Source organism: Nicotiana tabacum, chromosome 16 (genome assembly GCF_000715075.1).
Source record: "Nicotiana tabacum cultivar K326 chromosome 16, ASM71507v2, whole genome shotgun sequence".
In the NCBI taxonomy this organism is placed as follows: domain Eukaryota; kingdom Viridiplantae; phylum Streptophyta; class Magnoliopsida; order Solanales; family Solanaceae; genus Nicotiana; species Nicotiana tabacum.
Window position 1 is genome coordinate 97,405,801 of NC_134095.1, and position 14,735 is coordinate 97,420,535.

General features: G+C 39.5%; 1 protein-coding gene across 1 annotated transcript; it reads right to left on the reverse strand.

Moving 5' to 3' along the window:
• Nucleotides 1-7,300: 7,300 nt before the first annotated feature.
• On the reverse strand, nucleotides 7,301-14,476 carry LOC107786710 (protein COFACTOR ASSEMBLY OF COMPLEX C SUBUNIT B CCB3, chloroplastic-like). Its single transcript, XM_016608227.2, has 3 exons — nucleotides 14,346-14,476; nucleotides 14,193-14,245; nucleotides 7,301-8,113 (listed from the first exon to the last, which is right to left on the reverse strand). The coding sequence occupies exons 1-3, from the start codon at nucleotides 14,386-14,388 to the stop codon at nucleotides 7,574-7,576; spliced, it is 636 nt and encodes a 211-aa protein (XP_016463713.1). The 5' UTR covers nucleotides 14,389-14,476; the 3' UTR covers nucleotides 7,301-7,573.
• Nucleotides 14,477-14,735: the final 259 nt, after the last annotated feature.

The window sequence follows — 14,735 nt, forward strand, 5'->3', positions numbered from 1 at the left end:
CTCATGAATTTGATGTAAATCTTGTATATAGTCATGTAATATAATTGAAAATTGATTAAAATCACTTATCCAATAGTTTGGTATAAAAATCTCTCCACAAAATCACCTCCCACCGAGTCTAGGACTCAATATATGATAAAATGAAATGAAGTCCCAAAATACAAAATATATAACCAGGTACAGATGTCGCATTTGCAACCTAGGGTTAGCAAATGCAATTGCGGAAAAAGGGATCGCAAAGGAGAACCCAGCCAGACCTGCTAATGGCGCATTTGCAACAATAAACTTCGCAAATGCGAAGTTGTTTCCCCCAACAGCTCGTCGCAAATGCGACTCTAGTGCCGCAAAAGCGAAACTCTAGTCTCCAACATTGCGATAGAATCCTTGAAAATTCGAGATCCCTTCCCCAGCAGCCCAGATTCGCAAAAGCAAGGATGTCCTCACAAATGCAGTTGTCACATTTGCGACCAAAATATTGCAATTGCGATGGAACCAGCACCAACACTCAAAATTCTACAAAACCAATCCGAAACTCACCTGAACGCCCAGAGCTCCATACCAAACATCCATACAAGTCTAAAAATATCATACAAACTCGCTCGCATGATCAAAACACCAAAATAACATCTAGAACCACAAATCGGACATCAGACACATGAAAATCACAATGAATTTCAAGAATTGCAAGAAACACAACCACGCGTCCGATTTCTATCAAACTAACTCTGAATGACACCAAATTCTACAGACAATTTCTTATTGACAAAACAGATCTATTCCAAGTCCCGAAAGTAAAATTTGAACCCGATATCCATAAAGTCAAACCATGGTCAAACCAAAGAAAATTTCTAAACCTCAAATTGCTAATATCGCCAAATATTGCCAAAACCTTCTAGAAATATCCAAATAAAGATCCAGACATACAACCAAGTCCAAAAATCACCATCCAAACTCCGATCCGAGGCCAAATACAGAAAAGTTAAAATTTGTTAACTCTTTCAACTTCAAGCTTCTCAAGCGAGAGTCATCCTTCTAAATCAATCCCAAACCACTCAAAAAACCAAAGCCGACAATACATGCAATTCATAATACACCAGGCAAAGTTACCCATGACCTTAAACTGCCAAACTGGATGCAAATTCTCAAAATAACTGATCGGGTCATTACACACAGTTCCTGAGCATGTTTGGTACATTGTCTCAGACGGGATTGATCCCAGTTGCTAGCTATGTCACAAGCTGGGGGAGGATCTCAGATTCCCGTCGCTCGTACTCCAGAGCAGCGGGCTCACATTGGTCAGGTTCAAGGTGTTATGCCGGTACAACCTGTTATTTTGCTTTAGCTTGAGGTCAGGCTAGAGGCATCATAGGAGGAGCAGAAGAGGCTTGAGAGGTTCAAGAAGTATGACCCTCCTACTTTAAGTGGAACATCTACCATTGATGCACAAGGTTTTCTAGAGAAGTGCCATCGAATTCTCCGGACCATGGGTATTGTGGAGGTGAGTGGAGTTGCTTTTACTATATTTTAACACTCAGGAGCAGCGTATCGGTGGTGGCAGGCTTACGAGGAGGATAGGCCAGCTGATGCATCCCCACTCACTTGAGCTCAGCTTATAGAGAAATTTTTGAGGAAGTTTGTATTCCTCAAACCCTTTGAGATGTATGGCTCACAGAGATCGAGTAGCGTGCTAGGGCACTATGACAGTGTCATAGACACCATTGGATTCAGCGAGTTGTCTCGACATGCACCTACCTTGGTTCCTACAGTGACAGCGAGAGAGAGAGTCAACAAATTTATTAAGGGGCTCAATTATGGTCTTAGATTCAGCATGGCTCGATAGTTGGAGATAGATACTCCATTTCAATAGGTTGTAGAGATCGCTCGAAGGTTGAAGCATATGTGTGGCCAGGGGAGGGATGAGAGGGAGGTGAAGGTGCCTAGAGATTTTGGAGTGTGTAGTGGTTCTCGCTCTGCAGCTTTATGCATCATGGTAGAGGCTTTGTGGGTCAACCAGTTCAGTCTACACTTCAGGTTTCACGTGGCACTTCAGATATCCATGGGTCCCAAAGTACCCGTTTCGGATAGCTTCCACAACTACGTCAGTAGAAAGGTTGCTTTGAGTGTGATGATATCAAGCAAATGATGAGGGACTGTCCCAGACTTCAGGTTGGTATACCACAACAAAGTATTTATGCTATGGGTTCCGCTCCAATTGCTGCTATACCTGCACCACCAGCTAGGGGTGGAGGTCAAACGGGTAGAGGTCGTCCTAGAGGAGAAGGCCAAGCCCATTGTTATGATATTCCTGGTTAGACTGAGGCTGCTACACCAGATGATGTCATTATAGGTGGTTTAGTTTGTTTATGGATATGCATTAGTATTATTTTTATTCAGTCCCAATTTATTGGTAAGATTCCTCCTACCTTGCTTCATGTCTGGTTGCGTTTTATGATTCTTGTACTTTGTTAATGTGTTTACGCCAATTCTATTATGATAGCTAATGTCTATAATTTTGGTTTGGTTGCTATTGAGGGTCATGAGGCTTGAGGTGGACTTCCTGTTAGTTAATACAATGAGTTTTGATGTGATTTCTAGGTGGTTTGACCACGACTTGTGATTTTGGTGCTTTACAAGTATGGGAAGTCTGTTACATGTTGTGGTTTTGGTTATACGGGACTGAGTTAGTAGATTATTTTAGTTGTTGAGATGTTTATCTTCCGTGTGATTCCGAGTTGAGGATGGACCTGGTGTTCTTTGTGGATAGGTATGTTTGTACCGAGCTATATACCGAGGTAATGTTATGTTAGGGTAAGATTTGTTGTGATTGTTGCGTGTGTCTTATTTCTTCTTTGTGAATTGGATCCGTAGTATGATATCGATGGGGATTTATACCTGTTGGACTTGTTTGATAGTTATCTCATATGTTTCTTTTTCTATGTTCAGTCAAATTCGGGTTGTGCTTGTGGGATTGGATTGCGATATATGTGCCCAACTGGCGTTTGACGTGACTTATTGGTCAGGTGAGTACTTATGAGTTTCACATGTTTCTTGCATCATTATCAGTGTTGGGAAGGATTGGAACATGGTTTTGTCAATATGAGATTATTTACCAGTACCAGGTTTGGTAATGGGCAACTATTATGGTCATAGTTATTGCTTGGCCATGTAGTGATTTGTTATGTCATGTGGTTATATCTTGTGGATGTATGGATGAGCCGTTACAACTAGTTGAGGATTTTACAGTGTGTTTGTTAAAATAGGTCCCTTGATGGATGTGGAAATTTGATTCTAAGGCTTATCAACATGAGTGGAAGGAATAATCTTTGATTGGGATGATGTTATCAAACTTATGTGGATTGGGGGTGACATAGGATCACCTGCATGTATGTGTATGGAGAGTTTATATGGTGATTTTAAGGCTTTGGAAAGACTCTTGGCACGTTCGAGGACAAATTTTTTTAAGAGGACGTAACGACCCGACCGGTTATTTTGAGCTTTAGCATTCCGTTTAGTGGTTAGAGGTCTTGAGTGGCTTCATATTATGTTTTATGACTTGCGTGTATGGTCGGATTCGATCTTCAAATATTTTGGGATTGATTTGGATGAGTTATTTTGGACTTGGGCGTACTCTCGAAATTGAATTCAGAGGTTCCTAGGTTGATTTGGAATGTTTTGACGAAAGTTGGTAATTTGAAGGTTTAGAAATTTCTTAGGTTTGACTATGGTTTGACTTTATGGCTATTGGGTTAGGATTTTGGTTTTGGGACTTGAAATGGGTCCGTTATGCTATTTGGAACTTGTTCGCAAAGTTTGGCGTCATTCCGAGTAGATTTGATAGGAATCAGACACGTGATTGTGGTTTTAGAAGTTCTTGAGTTTCAATGTTAATTTCATGTATTTTAGAGGTGCGATTCGTGGTTTCAGATGTTATTTTGGTGTTTTGATCGCGTGAGCGAGTATTATATTTTTATACTTGTGTTGATGTTTGGTGTGGAGCCCCGAGGTCTCGGGTGAGTTTGGGACGCGTTTCAGGGTGTTAGAAAGAGTTTCAAATTGCTGATTTCTGGTCAGGTGTAGCAGGTCTCACAAATGCGAGATATGGTTCGCATTTGCAAGGGGGCATCGCTTTTGCGAGGTCTGGGATGTTGGCTGTTTTCGCATTTGCGATAAGGGCTTCGCATTTGCGATGTAGCTTTTGCGAAGCTTTAGTCGCATTTGCGATAATGGATGGGCAGTGGCTAGTTCGTATTTGCGAGCTTTCTTCTGCATCATCGATGGGCCATGCTTCGCATTTGCGAAGATTTTGTCGCTTTTGCGATGCCTAGGTGGGCTTGGCAATGTTCGCTTTTGCAAACAATGGGTCGCTTCTGTAGTGGTCGCATTTGCGAATCCTGGGTCGCAAATCCGACTTCTGCAACTGAACATAAGGGTTGACTTACAAGATTTTGGGTTCATTTTTCATATCTTTGAACCCTAAGCTCAATAGGAGGAAATTTTGAAAGGGGATCACCTACAATCATTGTGTAAGTAGTATTAATCAATTTCCAACTATATTTCATGATTATATATGAGATTTAACATCAAATTTGTGAGAAACAAAGTAAAATTTTTTCTATGTTTTGAAAAATAAAATTTGGGATTTGAGAGTCAAATTGTACTCGGATTTTGAAACAAAACACATATATAGACTCGTGGTATTATTGGTAGCCGGAATCTACCTTTGAATCCGGATTTTGACCAGGCAAGCCCAGGGTTGACTTTTGTTGACTTCTAGGGAATTGTGTAAAGATCATGACTTTATTAATTGTAATTAGTTTCTCTTGCGTTGGTTGATATGATTAAGTCATTTTTGGTTAGATTTGAGCCGTGAGAGGCGAATGTTAAGGGAAAAACTATCTTTGAGTGATGATTTGACCTAGTTGAGGTAAATATCTTGCCTAACTTTGTGTGGGGGAAACTATTCCTTAGGGATTGATTTGATTGCACTATTTTATACGTGGAAGACGTGTACATGAGGCGATGAGTGTGTACACGACCTTATATGTGGAAACTCAATCGGTTTAGACCCTTAGTCTTCTTATGTACATTTAATTTAAGTTGCCCTATCATGTTATATCCTCCAATGTTAAATTTACCCTTACATGCTTTATTTGAAGTCGTTAGTTCATGTTCCATCGTTTATTGCTGACTATACTCTTATATGCTTTAATTGAAGTTGTTGCCTCTTTTATTGTCATGTTATTTCTTTCATAGTTGAGTTATTCTTATTTAAAGTCGTTGTTACATGCTATCTCTCTCATTGTTGATTTATTCTTTTTTGAAGTCGTTGTTACATGTTATCTCTCTCATTGTTGAGTTATTCTTATTTGAAGTCACTATTACTTGTTATGTCTTTCATTGTTGAGCTTACTCTTTTGTTTTATTGTGTTGTTGTAATTCTTGTGTTGATTTACTTGACTTACTCTCGTGTTATCGTTTTTGTTGTTGTACTCAGTGTTGTTGAGACGCATGCCATGCGTGGTTGTGGTATTGAAATTATTGTTATGAAAATGTTGTGGCATATGAGCACATGTGAGAGTTGTTATATTGTGTTGCTATGTTATCTTTTGGCACATGTGGGATTGTTGAGAGGATTGTCGTGGTATTTGCACGTGAGTTGTCCATGCTATTATTATTATTGATATTTGCATATGCGGCATGACAAGGTGGGCCATATATGTTGGGTTTGCACATGTGATGAGACAAGGTGGGATAATTATCTATGCGCGTGTGATGAGATAAGGCGGATATTTACTTTATTATTGCGTACACGGCGAGACAAGTGTGCTATATCAGGAATGATTATAATGGCCTGAGGGGATTGTTATTGATGATATTTGTGCAGTGGTGTGACCTTCTTGTGTGTCATGCATATTGGGGGTTTTGTGGTGTTATTTCCAATGCGCTACTCGTTGTCTCTGATTTTACCTGTTGACTTGAACTTTGATAGTTCACTTGCACAAGCATACACCGTAACATGTCCCATATATCAGTCCAAGAGTATGAATTTTGATGTTTATTGATCATGTACTTGTATTCTTGTATACCTGCCTTTTGTGCTTGGATTGGATTGTTGGCACTTGAGTTGCCTGTGCGGATATGAGGTATTGTTATTATTGGCACATGAGTTGTCCATGCATAATCGAGGTATTAATGGTATTGGCATGTGAGTGGTCGGGGCAGCACATGAGTTGTCTGTGCTGTTGTGATTGATAATGTGGGCACGAAATGCCAGGTGATTATGATTCGTGATTTGGGACCCGTGACTTGTGATTATGAGGTGTAGTACTTGGAATTGATTCTTGTGTAAACATTGCGAAAGAACGGTTGATTATTTGGTTGTCATTTGTTTTCCTTAATTGTGTTCTGATTACCTTGAGGCGTTATCACTTGTTTACTCCTCTTTGTTATTGGTTGCTTCTACTTTTCGTTTGCTAACGCTATATTGTTATTCTTTTCATGTTTAGCTTTATATTGATATTCGTTCCTCTGTTAATTTAGATTAATACTTGCACATGTTATGATATCTAGTAGGTATCTCGATTGTACCTCGTCACTACTCCACCGAGGTTAGTCTTGATACTTAGGTACCGTTGTGGTGTACTCATGTTACGCTTCTGTACATCCTTTATGCAGATCCAGGTACCTCTGAGCGTACCGATCATTGGCTAGATGTTGGGAGTTGCTACAAAGACTTCAAGGTATACCGGCCACTACACTCGCAGGCCTCAGAGTCACCTTCTAGATGCTTCACATTGTTACTGTTTACTTCTATTCGAAATAGTGATGGATTTGATATTCTTAGCTACTCTCAAAAAAGCTTATGACTTTGTACTACCGTTTTTGAGATATTATAAATATATTTATGGTTGTTGGCTATGTATGGCAGTTGTTGATTCCTATTTAATGGTTAAATGATTTAGATATGATAATAATTCAGCATATGTTAGGCTTACCTAGTCTTAGAGATTAGGTGCCATCACGACATCCGAATGTGAGAATTTGGGGTCGTGACAAGTGGTTAAGGGTATTATTGTCATATTATTATATATTTTTTGTCAACTGGCTATCAATTCAATAATTTTTACAAATAAGGTACAAGTTAAAAGGTGTTACAAATATAGAGTACGACTGCAAATAGCCTTTTATTAGGTGGGAGAGCCCATTCGGCCTGTAAACCCTTTAGTATTTCTCTCTTCAATCAATGAGAGGACAATTGGCACACAACACTAAGATACAAGGCATTGACAGAGACAAAGGATCTTTTAAAAGAATATGTTCTATGAGCTCAGAAGAATGTACACAAGTGCATGGATGAACCATAATATACAATTAGCTGCACCGGCTCAGATTGTACACAATGTGGATCCTATTAACTTTCAGCTGGATTTTAAAACTACTAGATACAAGATCATACATAAAATTGTACAACTGCAAGACAGAAGGATTTCTCTATATCACTCCCTTTCTCCAGTAAAGAACTGGTGATGGAAAATTCTGAAGGAGAAAAGAAATTTGCAAATTGCAACAAGAGCTAAACCTGTTTTTGAGATAAGAGGACAAGCAGACCTTGAGGGCCTAGTAAAATCTCATTAATGAAACTGACTAATCCAAACCAAACGACAGGAGTTACGTCGACTCCAGCGAGAGGAGGAATCAATTTTCGTGTTGCACCAAGAATGGGCTCTGTGGGTGCATAAGCTATGACATACGGGAATTCTCCTACTGGAAGCTTAGGATACCAGGACATGACTATTCTCAAAATGAACAGAAACGAAAATGCTGATAGGAAGGGGCCAAGAAAGCTGATTGCTAGTTTTGCTGTGGCAGGGTCTAAATCTAACAGTACCAATCTTTGCATCAGCGGCAATGAAGCATCTGAGGTCTCAATTGCGCTGCTTGCCAGTACTTTAACAACCTCTTCTGAATTGAGAGGACTAATCGGAACATTTCCATTTGACTGCACCAATTCAATAGTCGCAGACACTGAGCCGTCCAGATAAGAACATGCTCTGAATTTTGTGTCTCGACAGCTTTGGATATTTTTTCTTCTCATGGGTATTAGGAAGTTTCCCTGCAAGAGATAAAGGTCCGAAGTTCATGAACTGTGGAAAAGTAAAATAATGGCAGTCACAGAAACAAAATGAGATCTAAGCTAATTGGTATATACTGAATAGAGTTAATATCACTCTTTCTTCTTCTTCTTCTTCTTCTTCTTCTATATGAGAACAATGACGCATACCTACAATTGAAACTACATGTGATCAAGTCTTGCTTACTTTAGACTAAAACCTGTGTGCTAGGTGGGAAGTTCTTCCTAAGTAGTAAGTTATAGACTACTAGGACGTAAGAATGAAATATTCAGCCAAAATGACAGTTACTGATGATTTTCTAGAAATAATACTGTTTCATAATTCCATGACAGAGCTATCAATTAGGAACAAAAATTGAAGTTTACAAGTCGCAGCCAACAGAAAGGACAAGAGTTCTGAACATTAACACGTAGAAATACCTAAACAGGGAGTAAATGTTAGATATATTACAAGAACATCATTATGTTTTAGCATCTGAGCCTAAAATATCTTTCACAGAAAATTCCCTCCCTCTGCTTGTGAGCAGCCATCAGTGCTCAACCGACTGATACAACAAAAAATCTGAAGCTTATGTATAAAGTCCTTAATGCAATCATTGTTATTTACTGAGCATCTAGAGCAACCATGAGTCAGATGTTATTGAGACAAGCAGTCAGAGGTGGATCCAGGATTTGAAGTTATGGGTTCCTACTACGATCTCAAGTTAATATACTGTCACTGGGTTCTCAGTCAGATATTTGTAGATATTTAGTAGATTTTTTAATATAAATACTGCTGTATATTCAAAAAATTGAATAGGCAACAATAGACTAGTATTGTAAACCTCTATAACCAACATGTTATTTTTTCCTAATAATCCTGGCAATGGTAATGAAAGGCAATTCCCCCCATCATTGGAAAATACTTACATTAGACATTATAAAGACAAGCTTGAATTCAATCTATACTTTCTAAAGTTTAACCAACTAGGTGACTGTACTGCTATAATGAAACTAAATTGTTTTCTAATATACCTTTTTAACTAAAAATTACGAACTCTCATTATGTGTAACAATGGTTAAGAGAAGAAATGGAATGAAATATGCGTCATTTCCTATGATCAACACATAAAGCATACCTACAATAGGTACTAAAGTAAAATAAAGGGAACTCAGACAAATTTGAAGGACATGCACTGTTAGATATGTACATAATGTAGTCTTGTCCCACATTGGAATAGGAGTAGTATGTCCTTGTATAGTATAGCTATAAATAAGGACCTCTTGTATTGTATTGAACACACAATATCAATATATTATATTTTCTCCCGTGCCTTCTCACATGGTATTAGAGCTATCGTGAGAGATTTATCGCTGTGCATAAATTCCAGCGATTCCGGGAAGTGAAATCAGTCATCGGAACCCTTTTTTTCCGGCGATTTTTCAAAGTTGTTTTGCATCTGCTTTGTCTCGGTCAGTGTTGTGCAAAATTCAACACTACCACAAGAGTAGTCACTGTCAGGCGACCAAACCCCAGTGAAAATCTCCGGCTGTACTGTAGCTGTCGGAAGAAACTTTTCCAGCGAATTTCCGACGTCGCGTGGGTGGCCATTTTTTGGCGACGACTCTTCATGACAGATTGTTCCCCTTGCAATTCCGAGCCTACCCATCCAGGTTATACCAAATTCCGACCACTTTTATATTTTTCCGACGTGAACAGTGAATTAAGAAGTGGACTGCCGGCCATTTTTTGAAAAAGTTTCTTCAGAGCAGTTGGGTCGTTTGGTAATTCCGATCCTACCCCTACTGTTTTTATTTCATTCCGACCACTTTGAATTTTTTCCGGCTGCTACAGTATTTCTGGCGTAACAGTGTTTTCCACGCAGAACAGTGTTAAGTTTCCGGCGCAGAAACAGTGTTTTCTTAGCGATTTCTTCAGTTTTCCCAAAGGAGTTACTAATTTCCACTATTTCAAGTTAACCCTACTACTATTAATTGTAGCGACATGAGAACCGATACTTCGAATAGTCGGATGGTTTCTTTAGCGGATTATTTTGAGTTTCTTCAGTAGAAAGCAGGTAAGCAGACATCTTCTGAGATAGCTTCCGTTGTTCAAACAGGTAATAGCGTGACTTGTGTCTCTCAATCTTCATCCTCTGAGTCTTGGGTCATTGATTCAGGTGCATCGGATCATATTTCTGGTAACAAATCTCTTTTCACTACTATTTCGTATTCTCAATCTCTTCCAAGAGTCACAATGGCCAATGGGTCTCAAACCATGACAACTGCAATAGGTCAAGCAAGCCCAATTCCTTCCTTACCTTTAGATTCAGTTCTTTATGTCCCTAATAGTCCTTTTAATCTCATAGCTGCTAGTCGCCAAGCCAAATCACTTAAATGTGCCGTTTTATTTCTTGATGATCATGTTTTTATACAAGAACGCAGTACAGGGAGGATCATTGGTATCGGGCGTGAACCAAATGGACTTTATTACCTTATCCTTGCTAAATCACATGGACTCACATCTTGTCTTCCATCACCAACTTGTCCCGTTACTGATTCACCAGCTTTATTACATAAACGGTTAGGACATCCCAGTTTGTCAAAACTTCAGAAAATGGTACCTGGTTTATCTCACTTGTCAGCTCTAGAGTGTGAGTCATGTCAGCTCGGTAAGCATACTCGCTCTCATTTCCCTCGACGTATTGATAATCGAGCAGAGTCACCTTTTACTTTAGTCCATTTAGATGTTTGGGGTCCTAGTCGGGTTAGTTCTACATTAGGATTCCGCTACTTTGTCAGCTTCATTGATGACTATTCTAGGTGCACCTGGATATTTTTGATAAAAAACCGATCTGAGTTGTTTTCTATTTTCTAGACCTTTCACGCTGAAATTCAAAATCAATTTGGGGTTTCTATTCGCACATTTCGTAGTGATAATGCCCGAAAGTATTTGTCTTCCCCATTTCAGCAGTTTATGAAATCTCATGGGATTATTCATCAAACATCTTGTCCGTACACATCTCAACAAAATGGGGTAGCTGAAAGAAAGAATAGACATCTTATTGAAACTGCTAGTACCCTACTCATACAATCTCATGCTCCGTCGCGTTTTTGGGGATGCAGTTCTTACATCTTGCTATCTTATTAATCGTATGTCATCTTCAGATATCCAGAACCAAGTTCCATTCTCTGTCATGTTTCTCCACTTACCTTTGTTCTCTCTTCCACCCCGTGTCTTTGGAAGCACTTGTTTTGTCCATAACCTTACTCCGGAACAAATAAGTTAGCTCCCCGTGCTCTTAAGTGCGTATTTCTTGGTTTCTCGAGAACGCAAAAGGGGTATCGATGCTATTCTCCTGACCTCCAGCGATACCTTATGTCCGCTGATGTTACCTTTTTTGAAACCCAATCATACTTCACAGATCCAGGTAATCATTTAGATATTTCTGAGGTACTACCAGTCTCTTCTTTTGGAGATTCAGTCACTATCTCCCATCCATCTTCCTCTACATCTCCAGCTCCACCATTTATAGCTCCCGTTCCACCATCTATAGCTCCAGTTCCATCACCTATAGGTCCAGTTCCTCCACATAATCCAGTTCAACCTTCTGCAGCTCCGCCACTCTTGACTTATCATCGTCGCCCACATCCAGCATCAGGCCTAGGTGATTCACGTCCTGCATCAGGTTCTGCACCTACTGCGGACTTGTCTCCTCTTAGTCAACCAATTGCACTCCGCAAAGGTGTACAGTCCACACTTAATCCTAATCCCCACTATGTTGGTCTAAGTTATCATCGTCTGTCGTCACCTCATTATGCTTTTATATCTTCTTTGTCCACTGTTTCTATTCCTAAGTCTACAGGTGAGACACTATCTCATCCTAGATGGCGACAGGCTATGATTGACGAGATGTCTACTTTACATGCGAGTAATACTTGGGAGCTTGTTCCTCTTCCTGCAGGTAAGTCTACTGTTGGTTGTCGTTGGGTTTATGCAGTCAAAGTCGGTCCAGATGGCCAGGTTGATCGGCGTAAGGCTCGTCTTGTTGCAAAAGGATATACTCAGATTTTTGGGCTTGATTATAGTGATACTTTCTCTCCCGTGGCTAAAGTAGCATCTGTTCGTCTTTTTTTGTCCATGGCTGTTGTACGTCATTGGCCTCTTTATCAGTTAGACATTAAGAATGCTTTTCTCCACGGTGATCTTGACGAGGAAGTTTATATGGAGCAACCACCTTGGTTTTGTTGCTCAGGGGAGTTTAGTGGTTGTGTATGCAGATTGCGCAGGTCACTATATGGTTTGAAACAGTCCCCTCGAGCCTGGTTTGGTAAGTTCAGTACAATTATTCAGGAGTTCGGCATGACTCGTAGTGAGGCTGATCACTCTGTATTTTATCGGCATTCTGCTCCGAATCTGTGTATTTATCTGGTGGTTTATGTTGATGATATTGTTATTACTGGCAACGATCAAGATGGTATTACTAATCTGAAGAAACATCTCTTTGAGCACTTCCAAACTAAGGATCTGGGCAGTCTGAAGTATTTTCTAGGTATTGAGGTCGCTCAGTCTAGCTCAGGTATTGTTATTTCACAGCGGAAGTATGCCTTAGACATTCTTGAGAAGACTAGAATGATGGGTTGCAGACCTATTGACTCTCCTATGGATCCGAATGCTAAGCTTCTGCCTGGACAGGGGGAGCCTCTTAGAGACCCTACGAGATATAGGAGGTTGGTTGAAAAACTGAATTACCTCACAGTGACTAGACCTGACATTTCTTTTCCGATGAGTGTTGTAAGTCAGTTTATGGATTTTCCCTGTGATAGTCACTGGGATGTAGTTGTTCGTATTCTTCGGTATATAAAGTCAGCTCCAGACAAAGGATTACTATTCGAAGATCGAGGCCACGAGCAGATTGTTGGGTACACAGATGCTGATTGGGCAGGATCACCTTTTGATAGACGATCTACATCTGGATATTGTGTTCTAGTAGGAGGTAATTTGGTCTCGTGGAAGAGCACGAAACAGAATGTAGTTGCTCGATCTAGCGCAGAAGCCGAATATTGGGCCATGGCTATGGCAACGTGTGAGTTAGTTTGGGTCAAGCAATTGCTCAAGGAGTTAAAGTTCGGAGAAATCAGTAGGATGGAACTAGTGTGTGATAACCAAGCTGCTCTTCATATTGCGTCAAATCTGGTGTTCCATGAGAGGACTAAACACATTGAGATCGACTGTCACTTTGTCAGAGAAAAAATACTTTCAGGAGATATTGTTACAAAGTTTGTAAAGTCGAATGATCAACTAGCAGATATTTTCACTAAGTCTCTTACTGGTTCTCGTATTAGTTACATGTGTAACAAGCTCGGTACATATGATGTGTATGCACCGGCTTGAGGGGGAGTGTTAGATATGTACATAATGTAGTCTTGTCTCACATTGGAATAGGAGTAGTATGTCCTTGTATAGTATAGCTATAAATAAGGACCTTTTGTATTGTATTGAACACACAATATCAATACATCATATTTTCTCCCGTGCCTTCTCACAACCTCAAATCTATCATAAGATTATAAAAGCTATGGAATATCAAATCTTGCAATTATTATAAGCAGAAACAAATCACAAATTTATTTTTATATAGAACAAAAAGCAAACCAATATTATTCTTTGTTCCATCTTAGAATAAAATCAATATCCTCAGCTATGTTGAATAGATCATGAGTTATTCTCAATTTCTTTCAAAGCCGTGTTGGAAGAATTGGCCGTCTTCTTCTCAGTTTATGCTGGCACTGGAAAAGTTTGACTGGAATGGAGCAAAATTTCCTTTGGAGAGTTTCTTCTTCTTCTTTTTTTTTTAAAGGAAAGGAGTTTTTAGATTACGCCATGTATTTTCAATATAGAATTTTCCCTCGCTAAGCATGAGTTATTCTGCTTGCTAAAATTTGTAAATAGATTAACTGCCAAATAACATAGAAACATAGACTATCAGATAAGCTCATTCACATAATACAGCAATGCCCTTCCTTCCAACAAAACACACACACACACACACACAGTGAAAGAGGTAGTGAAGGAACTTACATAGTCACATGGAGTCCCATTCGTATGTGGGTGTAACAAAGCAGCTGGGTATCCTAAAAGGGAAAGAAAGAGAGAGCAATCAATAAAGACTGAAGTTTTATTTATTTTTATACAAATGAACTGAAATTAGAGTATAAAGAAACTGGAACTTACCAATGGATTGAGGTGGGCTGGGAATAAGAGAAGATATAGCCATATCTGATGTCTCTCACACAGAGAAGATGGGAAATGAGCACACGTTATCGTCAACAAAGCAGGGGAAGGTTAGGACTTAAGGACATTAGGTGTCGTTTGTTACGGTCTCCCCCCCTCCCAACTTGGTCCTTAGGGTTTTGATAACTCCAGTTGGATCCTTACCATTTGCCATTTCATGTGAATTTTGCCCTTGATCTTGCCTTCTGGTTCACTTGCATGGTCTACGGACCTCCCTTTGGATTCCGTAACACTAATTAACCATCTTATGATTTACAATAATACAAATATTCTTTTTGTTTTGAATATTCCTTACGATTTTGATAACATCATTGTATCCGTAACTTTCAT